General features: G+C 36.6%; 1 protein-coding gene across 4 annotated transcripts in view; it reads left to right on the top strand.

Moving 5' to 3' along the window:
- LOC144958393 (phospholipid phosphatase 1-like) overlaps nucleotides 1-12500 on the top strand; it is an 80300-nt gene that overhangs the window by 49267 nt on the left and 18533 nt on the right. For all 4 annotated transcript variants that reach the window (XM_078890411.1, XM_078890394.1, XM_078890402.1 and 1 more), the window contains 2 exons: nucleotides 10437-10588; nucleotides 10986-11218. In XM_078890411.1, the coding sequence (XP_078746537.1) occupies nucleotides 10437-10588; nucleotides 10986-11218 (385 nt within the window). The remainder of the gene's footprint in view (nucleotides 1-10436; nucleotides 10589-10985; nucleotides 11219-12500) is intronic.

Here is a 12500-nt window from a genome sequence, read left to right as displayed (position 1 = left end):
TAGACTTTGTTACAAAAAGACAAAGGAATTAAATTGATATTCAGAATGAGACAAAACCGTATAAGTGGTTATATAATACACTAATACCAAAATCTAGATGTGCCCAATTGAGTCAATAAAATGTATAGTAAAATGAAAGGAGCAAAAATGACTCTTAAGAAATGTATAAAACAAAATAAACGACGTTTCAGCCTTTGGCTTCCTTCGGGTAAACAAGTAAAGGAAATATGGTATATTACATTGGCATTATATTTAAAACATTATAGGTATCAATGTGTGTGTTTGTGTGTGTGTGTGTGTGTGTGTGTGTGTGTGTGTGCAAGGGAAGGAGTGAGAGAAAGAGAGAGTGAGAGAGGGAGAGAGAGGGAGAGAGAGAGAGAGAGAGAGAGAGAGAGAGAGAGAGAGAGAGAGAGAGAGAGAGAGCCACAATGAGATGAAGTAATGAGGAGAATCTGCACCATTTTTAAGCTGTTTACTTTATTTTGGTTTTATTTTAGAATAATTTTTACCTAACTCTTTTACCCAGTTAGCTCGCCTAGTTTTGTTCTTTAGTTTATCTCTTTCCTTTATTTTAAATATAACTTTGAAACGCACTCTACCTCTCCCATTCTCCCACTTTCTCTCTGACTGCCTCTCTCACGCTCTCTTTCTTCCTCCCCCCCCCCTCTCTCTCTCTCTCTCTCTCTCTCTCTTTCATTCTTTCTTTCTCTCTGGCCCCATCAATAGGGCACACACACACACACACACGCATATACACACAAAACGTTATCCACTGTTCTTATGTTCATGTAGATGTCTAAATCTATGATTGACCTATATCGGCGTGCCACATATTTGAAGGTCTGACATCCGAACCCACTTAACATTGTAATGGAAAATATTTTGCGTCATTTTTTAAGATTCTCATAACAACAATGAGCCCATAAGGAATTGGGTAATCAGACCTACAAATAAGTGCACGTCGACCTATATCCAGTTCAAACTGTAGTTTAACACCTTATCACAGTATGTGCAACATTGTATTTTTTGTCTATGAATACAAGGACATTGCAATTCTTTTTTTAGGTATTGGATGTTGCTTTATATTCCTTTTTCATTACTCTGTAACTCGAGGGCAATATCGGAGGTGTGTTGCTAGTGATTATAATGTTTGGCCTACTCATAATCAACACCGCCCCGGGTCAATTGTTTTCTTAGCCGCAATTATAAAAAAGGAATGTCTCGGGTTGTAGGCTACATGTTATTAGTTCACCTTGATGTAATTATGAACTGGCGAAGAATGGGGTGAATTATTAACAATGGTTCACTGTCTGCTTGGTTGAACGCATCAATGAATGATTGCTGACCATGAATGAACGTTTTTGGGATTGACCACCTTTCCGATTGACGACTTTACGTGTATAAACAATTGTAAACGAAATATTACGAATGTGTAATAAAATAAGGAAGGTTCAAAGACAGTATTGTGTGAAATGCAAACTTCAATAAGCATAAATCATATTATCCGTTTTATTCTCAATACTTCGATTGCCGCACAATACACATTTGAGAAAGTTTATATGTTTTGTCAACTTGTTGTGTACTTTATACGAGTTGTAAATTTTAATGTCAGAATGATCCGAGGAATGACATTTTCCTTTATAGGTCCTAAGGAATTTTTGTCATAAGAGTTTAAAACCTACTAGCAAAAAGTCTCGTATGAATTCAATGGTCATCATCTAAAATGTCCCAAAAATAATACATTTTTCAAGGGTTGTGTCACGTTTATGATGTAAATCTTTTGTTTTGTACGACTTGTCAGACAAATGATCACACTATTAATGCAAACCGATTGTGGTGAAAACAGTTAACTGCCTTGTATGAAGGTGAATATAATCTATTTTGGCATTGATTTATCAGTTTCTTTACACATCAATTATACCGGTCCGTTGTTTTCGATATAAAACTCGTCTGAATACGATCACTATAGAAGGAGAAAAATTAACGCCATTTAGCTTTTTGTTATTGTTTTTAGACAGCCATTTGGTGATTAGTTCTCACTTACTTACTTACTTACTTATCCGAACCAGCGACCACCTGAGCTCTAGCCCTTCGGTCTTGTGCCATGACGTAGAAGTTAGACGTCTTTTGTAGTTGTTCCAGGTGACTATAAAGTGTGTTACTGATGCTTGGATTTGGTGGGAGGAATGTGCATCTCAGATCTTCAAGAGGTTGACATTCAAGCAAGTGGTGTGTTACTGTTTCATTGGGGTGTTGACATAGGGGGAGGAGGGGGATGTGTCTTTTGTAATTTTGCTTAAATGGTTGTTGAGCGGTATGTGTTGTGTTCTTAGTTGAAAGATGATGCTTTGCTGGTGTCTTCTGAGCTTATTTAGGCAATCAGTCTTTACAGGAGTGGTCATATGGGAAAACATACATCTACCCGTGGTGCTCATTGCCCAACTGTTCATCCATTCTTCTCTCTTATTGTTTTGATTATTTGTTTCGCTGTGTCTAAGGATACTGGAAATGATGGTTGTAAAAGTGTTGATCCGAGTCTGGCTAGTCTGTCTGCATTGTCATTTCCTGGTATATTTGAATGTCCCGGTATCCACTGGAGAGATAAGTCTACTCTGTGTGTTGTAAGGAATTCATCTAGTTGAGATCTTAAACTATTGAACGTTGAGGAGAGTTTATCTAAATCGAGAGCTTGGAGAACCGATTTGGAGTCTGTGAAGATGACAGTGTTTTGAAGTTTTGAAGGGTTTAGCTGGAAAACAGAAGAGAGGTGTCGCAGTGAGGCTTCTATTGCAACTGCCTCTGCCTCGTAGTTTGAGCAGGAGCTTCCGCAAGAATTGTGGATTTTATCACAGGTTTTATCTGGGTATTCTACTACAAACCCATACCCAGCATTTTTAGTTCCTTTGTGGGCAGATCCATCTGTGTAAACATGTATCCAGTTGTCTGGGTATTCTTGTATTGTCTTCATTGCTAATGTTTGTATATCTGATTTGTTTCTATTTCTTGTTGTTTCTTCTACGAGGTTAGTCTTTATTTTTGGAAGTTTTAGTTCGGCGTATGGAGGTTTTTGACTGATTAAAATAGATTTTTCTATGTTTTCTGGGAGTCTGTGTCTTTCATTCAAGTTGTTAGCAATGTGTAGCAGGGATTTTTGTTTTAATCTTGTTCTTGGTTTCCATTTCTCTGCCAGAATTCTGTTTGGATGGTTTTCCTCTTTTCGTTTGTATCTTTCAACCATTTCAAGCACTGCTGATTCTCTGCGAAGTCCAAGTGGTTCCACATTAGTATGTATTTTACATGCTGCTGTGGGTGTCGATCTCAGGGCACCGGAGATGAAGCGAAGGGCTTGGTTTTGTACTCTGTCCAAGGTTTTGTGTGTGTTTTTACTACCTACATTTTGGAGGGCTAAATTGTAGTCCATGACGGAACGCACATAGCCTAAATAGAGTTGTCGAAGCGAGTTTTTGTCTGCTCCCCAATTAGTACTGGCTAGTCGTTTTAGTAACTGGAGTCTCCTTGTGGCTTTGATTTTTACATTCTGAGTGTGTTTGTTCAGAGATAGTTGTCTGTCTAACTGTATGCCCAAATATGTGGGGTTTTCTTCTTTCGCGAGTCGATGGCCTTGGATGGAGAGTGTTATTTCTTTCTTGGAAACAGGATGGCTCTTAGTAAATATAGAGTAGACTGTTTTATTGCAATTTACTTTTAATTTCTATTTATCACAGAAGGTGTTTAAGTTTCTAAATCTTCATTTATTCTATTGGAGGCTATTGGTAGGTGCTTTGTAGTATACCACATAACTAAATCGTCAGCATATAGGGCCTTTTCTGTCTGTAATACTTCTGGTAGATCATTTATAAAAATAAGAAAGAGAGTACAGCTGAGGCAGGATCCTTGTGGGAAACCTTCCTCTAATACTTCTCTGTTTGACAGTCCGTTATTAATTTTTGTTTGGATTGTTCTGTTACTGAGAAATTGTTTAATCCAGAAGTAGAGATTTCCATCAATTCCGTAGTCCATCATTTTTGATAACAACCCTTTCCTCCATACTTTGTCATAGGCCTGTTGGAGATCAACAAAAACCGCGACTGTATGTTTTCCATCTTGAAAGCCATCAATTATTTTTTGACTTAATCTAAACAATTGATCTTCTGTTCTTTGCCCTATCCTAAAGCCTGCCTGATATTTTTTAGTAGGTCATATGTCTCCAGCCACCAGTATAATCGGTTATATACCATTCTCTCAGCGATCTTTCCAACACATGAGGTGAGAGATATTGGTCGGTAACTTTTCGTTTCGTCGGGTGGTTTATCTTTCTTTAAGATTGGAATTATAATAGCATTTTTCCATCCCTTGGTACTATTCCTGTCTCCCATGTTAGATTTATAAGTTTGAGAAGCATCTGTTTACCTCTCACACTAAGATGCAGGAGCATTTCATTGTGTATCTTATCTGGTCCAGGGGATTTCCTTAACTTGAGTTTTTTCATAGCTCTGTGAAGTTCTGACATGGTAAAGCCCTCTTTGAACAGATATGAGATAGCTTTTGGGGCCTTTTCTTGATGTTTAAGGTCTTTAATCAATCTTTTGTCCTTTTCACTTCTTTTTGATGCCTTGTTTACTGAAGCAAAATGTTTGTTGAAGATCATGGCTTTTTTTTGGTCATCTACGATTGTTCCTTCTGTAGTTTTCATGGGCTTTGGGTTGGTTTTCGGGGTTTCATTGTTAAGATTATTAAGTAAGGCCCATGCTTTTTTCCCATTTTGATTGAGGTCAATATTAGCGCATGTGTCTGCCCATTTCTTTCTTTTAGCGTTGTTAATAGTTCTTTTGACAATTGCCGATGCTTTATTGTACTCAATCTTGTTTTTAATGGTTTTGTTTTCCTCTAAGTTTTTCCTTGTTTCCTTTCTTGCATTTACTGCTTTTTCAATTTCTTTGCTCCAGAAGGGTTTGTAGTTCTGTCGACTACCTCTTGGAATTCCTGCTTTTGCAGCTGCAAGAATGGCTTTGGTGAGGGCTTTGTTTAAATGTTCTACACTTGATGTATCTGTAATTTTTGGAAGCTGGTCATCTAATGTTGCTGTGAAAACATCCCAGTTTGCTTTCTTGAAATTCCATTTGGATTTCTGCTCAAATGTTTTCTTCTGTGTTTGAACTGTTATTTGTGTTAAAATTGGTTTATGGTCACTGCCTATTTCATCCAGGACTTTAATGTGACAAGAATTCAGAAGGTCAGAGGAGATGATGGTTAGATCGGGATGACTCAGGGACATATGAGCTCTGTGAAGAAGGGTCGGGACTGAGTCTGCATTTTGTAAAATGGTGAGGTTGGTTGTATTGCAAAGCTTTTCTAGTTCTTTTCCTGTGTTGTTTAGATTTTTGTATCCCCATAGTGGAGAGTGGCCATTGAAGTCACCAGCAATTATTGTGTTGTTGTATTGGGAACTGTTTAGATCTGTTAGGTTTATAGTACACCGTGGAGGGTTGTAAATGTTGTAAATGGTAAATTTCTTATTTAGGTGCCATAAGGTGACTTTCTGTACATCAGTTGAGTTCTGTGATGGTTTAGAAGTAACATCTCCCGTGATGTCATTTCTTATATAAGTAATAACACCACGGCAGTCGTCACATTTGCAGGTATAGTATGTATAACCAGCAATATATGGATCGCTATTTTTATACAGGGTTTCCTGAAGTAAAGCAATGTGAACTTCCTTTTCATTTAATAATTTCTTCAGCTCTGTCTTTTTATTCCTGATTCCACAAATGTTAATTTGTAAAATATTCAAATGTTTGTGGAATTTCTTTGTCCCAGTAGCTGACTTTTCGCGCAGATCAGCCTGGGTACTCACTGTCTGGCGCGGACCTTTTTCGAGGCGACGTCCGAGCTCGTATGCTTTCCTTTTGTTTGTCAGGGCATGCTGGGGAGTCTCTGGTCTGTCTTCCCACCCTAACCTGTATTCCTTGTCAGCTGCATAACATCAGGAGTTGAACTGCAGATGCATGTTCCTCATATAATTAATTTTTATAGGGTTTAGTCAAGTAGCCTTCATTTTGTCTTTCCCACAGTCTCTTTCATGATTGACGGTCGCCCATTCCCCGCCACCTACTGTTTCCTGGCTTGCAGTTATCTATTTCAGTTATTCTTTCTGCTTAAAGGGCCATATTTCATAAACAGAGGATCGTCACGTCCTGGGTCATTTGTGTCGATGAGAGATTCTGTGGGCCTAAAACAAAGGGATACCAGCCCTTTCCCCTAAAAATCTCAATTTTTTAAGAAGGATACATGATTACAATCAATCACAGATAGTCATACAGAAGACATGGGCCACAGGTCGACCAAAGAGGGAGTATAGAAGTGTTAAAGTTACAGCACTAGGAAACAAGTATGAGCTATAAGGGTAGATTAAGAAAAGTAAGGACATACAGAGGACACCACACTACAGAATGAGTGTGAGGTGGGTGGGTGAGGAGCAGAGCGTGTACCACTCATCGGTGGGCTCTGTCTCCTGCACCTTAAGAGGAAGGGGTCCCACCTACTCCCTAGCCCGGTTATACCGCCGGGGACTCGGTCGCGCCCATAACAAACTCAGTAGAAACGGGGAACACTACGGGAAGGTGCTGTTATGGACACAATAATGCATGAGAGGCCATATGCAATAATCTCTGTCAGACAGGATTACGCGGCAATCAATGCACATGGAAATGAGAGGTGTTGGGTTCGAAATGCACATCAATTTCCTTTCAGCAAGCGGGACGTCCGGCCCAGACCTTGCAGCTCCCCGATTAGTTCTCACAAAATTATATCAATCAGACTTTAATCATTCAAGGTTACATAATATAGTTTTGAGTAATGCTGCTTTACATTCGGCTGACGGGAGTCGTGAGCGATTAACTTTCTCCTTACCAACCATTTTCAGGATTTTCCCAAAAACTTTACACCCAACTAATACAGAAATATATTTATATCACTCTGACACATTAGCAGTAAAGTTCTTGCCATACATAACTTCTTTAGCAAAACATTCTCTACAACACACTGTTCATTTTCATTAAATGTTATGATGTACAAAAGAACTTTGAATTTTAAATAAGAAATATGTTGGTTGTATCGTAACAAATGTGACGATTTTCCTATAGTTGGTACGTAGAGGGTTAAGTTATACGCATAGCATCAATACGTTCTGCCCTACTCGAAAAAAAAAGAAATAGGGTTTTGAAAGAATGGCCAGAAAAATCGTCCTTCAAATATCGATCAATTAAAGTTATACTCAAAATAAAATCACAAATGTTGGAGCCCAAGAGTTGAGAGCTTTTTACAAGAAGGGGATCATTTCTAGGGTTTTGAGTTAATTTTTTTACAAAATGAGGATCATTTCTAGGGTTTTGAGCTATTTATTTACAAAATTAGGGTCATTTCCAGGGTTGAGATTTTTTTGGGTTTTTTCTTTCAAAATGAGGGTCATTTCCAGGGTTGAGATTTTTTTTTTTACAAAATGAGGGTCATTTCCAGGGTTGAGATTTTTTTTTTTTACAAAATGAGGGTCATTTCCGTGGTTGAGAGTTGTTTGTTTTTTTTTTTACAAAATGAGGGTTATTTCCAGGGTTGAGAGTTTTTGACAAAATGAGAGTCATTTTAATCAATCAATATTTGAAAGATGACATTTCTGACTAAATTTTATTTTAAAAAAGTGGTTGTTTTTTTTTCAAAGTACGACTGCACGTTAAGAACATTTATAGATGGAGTTCTATTTTACTTGAACCTGAAATTATATCTAACACTGTTTTCAGCAAGAGAATAGCTTCAATGAAGCCTGAGTCGCATCGCTTTTTTTGCTGCCTTCGTTACAACTGTTAGGTCTACAACTGTGAAATACAAGTATATAAATCTGATAGGAGTCACTATGATTTTAAATGAAAAAATTCACCCTTGCTAGTAAAGGTTCAAAGTTTTCATTTTATTTGTGGCATAAATCTTATCCCCCAATGTTTTCTTTCCGTCGTATCAAATATACATTTCCCAAACAGCTTTATCGCCATTAGCTTTCATATGATGCAATATTAATATAACAGTTCTGATTTATCTCTAACACAAGCATAAATTAACTAGCATCAAACATCAATAATTCATCTGGCAATCGCTCATCTTATTCTCCTAGATATGCATCTGAGATAGTTTCGTTTACGCTTTATATATTATCAGGTGTAAGAGTGCAACTATTATTCACCACTTTCATTAGGAAAAAAGGCAAGCACGTGTCCTATATAAATGATGACAAAAGACGTCATGTTGTCCCGTCACATTTTCCATGCTTGACTTTACAGATATATATATATATATATATATATATATATATATATATATATATATATATATATATATATATATATATATATATATATTAAATTTTAATGGAGCAACTCAAATATTTTCGTCTTCGTCCCCTCGTCTTCAATGTCTGTGTTCTTTGATGCAAGCGAGGGATCACAGCGTAAAACGCGGACACTTATGAAGAAAATCGGTATTAAAATTGTCGTAACTATCAGGAGCCTCTGTGGTGTAGGTAGCACGTCTGACCGGTAAACAAAAGGTCTGAGGTTCGATCCCCAGTCGAGGTTGCCTGACGTTTTGGGAATTGTTTTTTCTTGTATTTTCCTTTCTTGCTTTGTATGGCACTGTTCATACCCACTTGTTCAGATTGTCATGCTTGACGGTAGAAATAAAAGTGACCCATCGTCTCAAACTTGTATCTTGTCGGGGTGGTTTCTATGCCCAAAATCGAATATATTGTAGTCGAAAAATACTTAAACTTGGTTAACTGTATAAACTCTATCGAAGACAATGATCACTGTTTCTCTAAATGACAAAAATAAATTCCGCATTCCTTGATACTTTTACTTGGGAAGTCCCAGGGTTGAGAATTTTTGCCTAGATGAGGGTCATTTTAATCGATCGATATTTGAAGGACGAGTTTTCTTGCCTATTTTTAAATATAGTTATTTTTTCCAAATAACGGCAGTTAACTGGTTAAATTGAAGGAAAGTGATATGTCGGATATTGGCAGACCCTATCGATAACCTGCATTATTGCTTTGGTGAATAATAATTCTATATTTTGATTCTGTCTCTGTCATCGGAGATTGCAAACTGTCTAAATTTTAATACGACCTTTATCGTCACATTTTACAAAAGGAATATTCAGAATATTTGACATTACTAAAATCTAGTCTAAAATATCTGCTTTAAATACAATCAACTGCTGCTTTATATTTTTTGTTGTTATGCTAAACACTTGTTACGTTTTTCAACACATCTGTTTCTATACTTTAGTTGCAGCCCTGTCGTATTCATTTTTTCTTTAAATGATATTGTTGCTGATTATTTCTCTACTTCATTTTTCGTCTTGCTATATTGTCTCTTTTTACAGCTTCTTTTAACAAAGGATTTCTATATTTCATTTTCTGGCCTACTAGTATGTCCATGATATCATCTTTAGTATGATTTTGCCTGGGTTTGTAAAATTATTAGACCTTGTTTAAGTGAAAGTAAACGGCATATCATTGTCATTGTTGTTATCGAATCATAAATTTGGATCCTTTAACAGGTTCTAAACTCCCCTTCTTCTAAAATTTCATATTATGTTTTCCGTTTTCACTGTTCAGGTGACCCAAGTTGCATCGCACACCTACACATTAACTACAATCTTATAATATAACTTTGGATATCATAGTAGATGCGCTTTAGATTTTAGCCTCATGTGGTTTGCCCCAAAATGCCAGCTCAATTCGGATGTTAAACCCGTACAAAATTACAACTTTAGACAATCACAATAGTTTTAAAAAAAATTTTATCCAGCCTAGACTGAATAAATTATCTTATTATAGAATAGGCGTCTGTTTGATATCACAGTGAATTATTCTCATCTGGAAAAAATGTGAATGAAACAGTGCCAGAATGAGCAGAGAGTAAAATACAAGAAAAAAATATCCTGTCACATCGATGTAGACTGATCGTTTTGGGATGGCTTTTTTTTCTTGTACTTTTCAGCAAAAATACAGCCTATGATGCATATTGGCATTGTGTCATACACACATTTTCAAATCTTTACCTTCAACTATTGCCTGCTCTCTTAGTTGTCACTCTGATATCATTCTGATAGAAAAGTTGTTGAATAAAATTGATTCTCTGCTTTTTTAATGGACAAACCTTTATATATAAATTATAAACAGGCCGTTCGATTCCTTGTAGTTTACAACACACACGTACACACACATACACACATAAACATACATACATACATACATACATACATCCATACATACATACATACATACATACACAAATACACACACACACACACACACACACACACACACACACAAACACATGTTATCTTGGCGAATCGAGTTAGTTTATCTATGTCTCCATCCACAGTATGCCTGCCACTCTTGGCATTGTTCATCTGGGGCCAGCCCGCCACCAACGGGTTTTGGTGCAACGATCAGTCGCTGTCATTCCCTTACAAGCCCGACACAGTCTCACAGAATCTGTTGTTGTTGGTTGGATTTGGAGCACCGTTCTTTGTGGTGGGTCTTTTTGTTCCATCATCATCATCATCATCATCATCATCATCATCATCATCATCATCATCATCATCATCATCATCATCATCATCATCATCATCATTATCGTCGTCGTCGACGTCGTCAGTCTCAACTGCAAAATTATTTTCATTATCGATATAAAAAAAAAAAAAACAAAAAAAAAAACAACTTTTTTTTTCTTACAGTCGTTGTCCTGTAGTGTCGCTTTATTTATTTATTTTATTTATTGCTGAATTTATTTGTCAGTAAGTTGAATGCACCCCAAGACAACGCTTTATAGGCAATACTCGCACCTGCCATCTCTTCAAAATTGTACAGAGGGACTACCCCATCTTTCACTATACGTTTTCTTTTCCTAAACCTTTTTTTCGTTACACAGATGACCGTAACAGAGTTTCTGAGAGCAGCTCTACGAACTAAAGTGCCTCGTCGATTCAAGAGGGAAATGTTCTGCCTGGCTAAAGCCTATGGAGTATTTCTGTTCGGAGTTGCCACCAATGTCATCTTCACGGACACCATTAAGTATTCAGTCGGCAGGTTACGACCTCACTTCTTTGATCTGTGTAAACCTGATTTTGTCAAAATAAACTGCACCGACAATAATATAGCCAGGTATGTAAACCCGAGTGGTTTAATTTTGAAATGCTTTTAGTAGGGACTTTGTAATATGATAATCGCCATCGAATTATGTTGAAATCATCGTCAAACCTTCTATATCATCATCATCGCATCATCATCGTCATCGTCATCATCATCGACATGTTATTATCATCGACATTCTCGTCATTATCATTATCGCCGTAATCATTATCTTCCTCATTCCTCATCACCGTGCATCGTAATACTCTGATAATTGTCATCGCTACAAATCCTTTTCTATGTGATTTAACCTTATTATTTTATAATACGCCATTTGTGCCCTTTTGTAAGACATTAATCTTTATTGACCTTTTTATATTGAATTACCCATGACGTGCTAAAATACAGCCTATGATGCATATTGTAATTTAGTACAGCTAAAACAACATTGCTCGTTTTACAATAATAACATGAAGGCTGGTTTACCAAAACTCGTTAAGTCGAGTTTTCAACTTTTTTGAGATTTTCCTTCCATCAGATAAATTGAAATGTAAATTTTATTTTAAGCATAACATGGCACAAGAATGTCCCTAGACTTGTGTGAATTTGAAGTTTAAATATGATAAACTAATAGACGGATTGGGAAATTTATGGGGTAATGATCCTCAATATCTCAAAATGGGAAAAAACGGAATTAGGGAGTTTTGGAAAACCACTCTTCATATAGAGGTCGCATTTGCAATGTCATAATACTAATATTTAAAATACCAAGACCACTTATTACCGCCAGTCGAGGACGATTGGTTATTTGAGATGATTCTTATAATACTGTAATGTTCTTTCTGCTTTGTCTTCTTGTTTCAGCGTGATGGCATCTTATTTTTTAGTCTAAATAATAAATAATATATATGCTGGTTGTCAATAAAGATCGTCCATTCTTGCTCTTTTACGTCCCGTTATCCTTAGAATCTGCCTGTACATACTGCTACATAGTTATGCCACCTCATGATTCAATATGTAACCAATTCATCATTCGTCCTCCGAAGGACCGCACACTCTAATATTAGAAGGTAAAGTTTCCTAAGCCTACCGAAATATAACTGAAGTTAGCTAAAATAAGAATTTAATAAAATAAATGTGAATAATCTTTACTGTGACAACATACAACCTTCAAATGATTTTGGAACCGGAAAAGTAGAAGGCGTGAAGTCTTGACCTGTCTCCCCTATTGTGGCTTGCTGACTCATAGCGAAATTATTTTGTGGTGATTTGATAATAATATACTTAACATTTATGAGACTGGTTTTAAGTGTAT

The sequence above is a fragment of the Berghia stephanieae genome, chromosome 1 (genome assembly GCF_034508935.2).
Source record: "Berghia stephanieae isolate SIO BIC M18660-M18661 chromosome 1, UCSD_Bste_1.3, whole genome shotgun sequence".
NCBI classification, from domain to species: Eukaryota; Metazoa; Mollusca; class Gastropoda; order Nudibranchia; family Aeolidiidae; genus Berghia; species Berghia stephanieae.
Note: the sequence above shows the minus strand (reverse complement) of the source record. Positions and strands in the feature narration are given on the sequence as shown.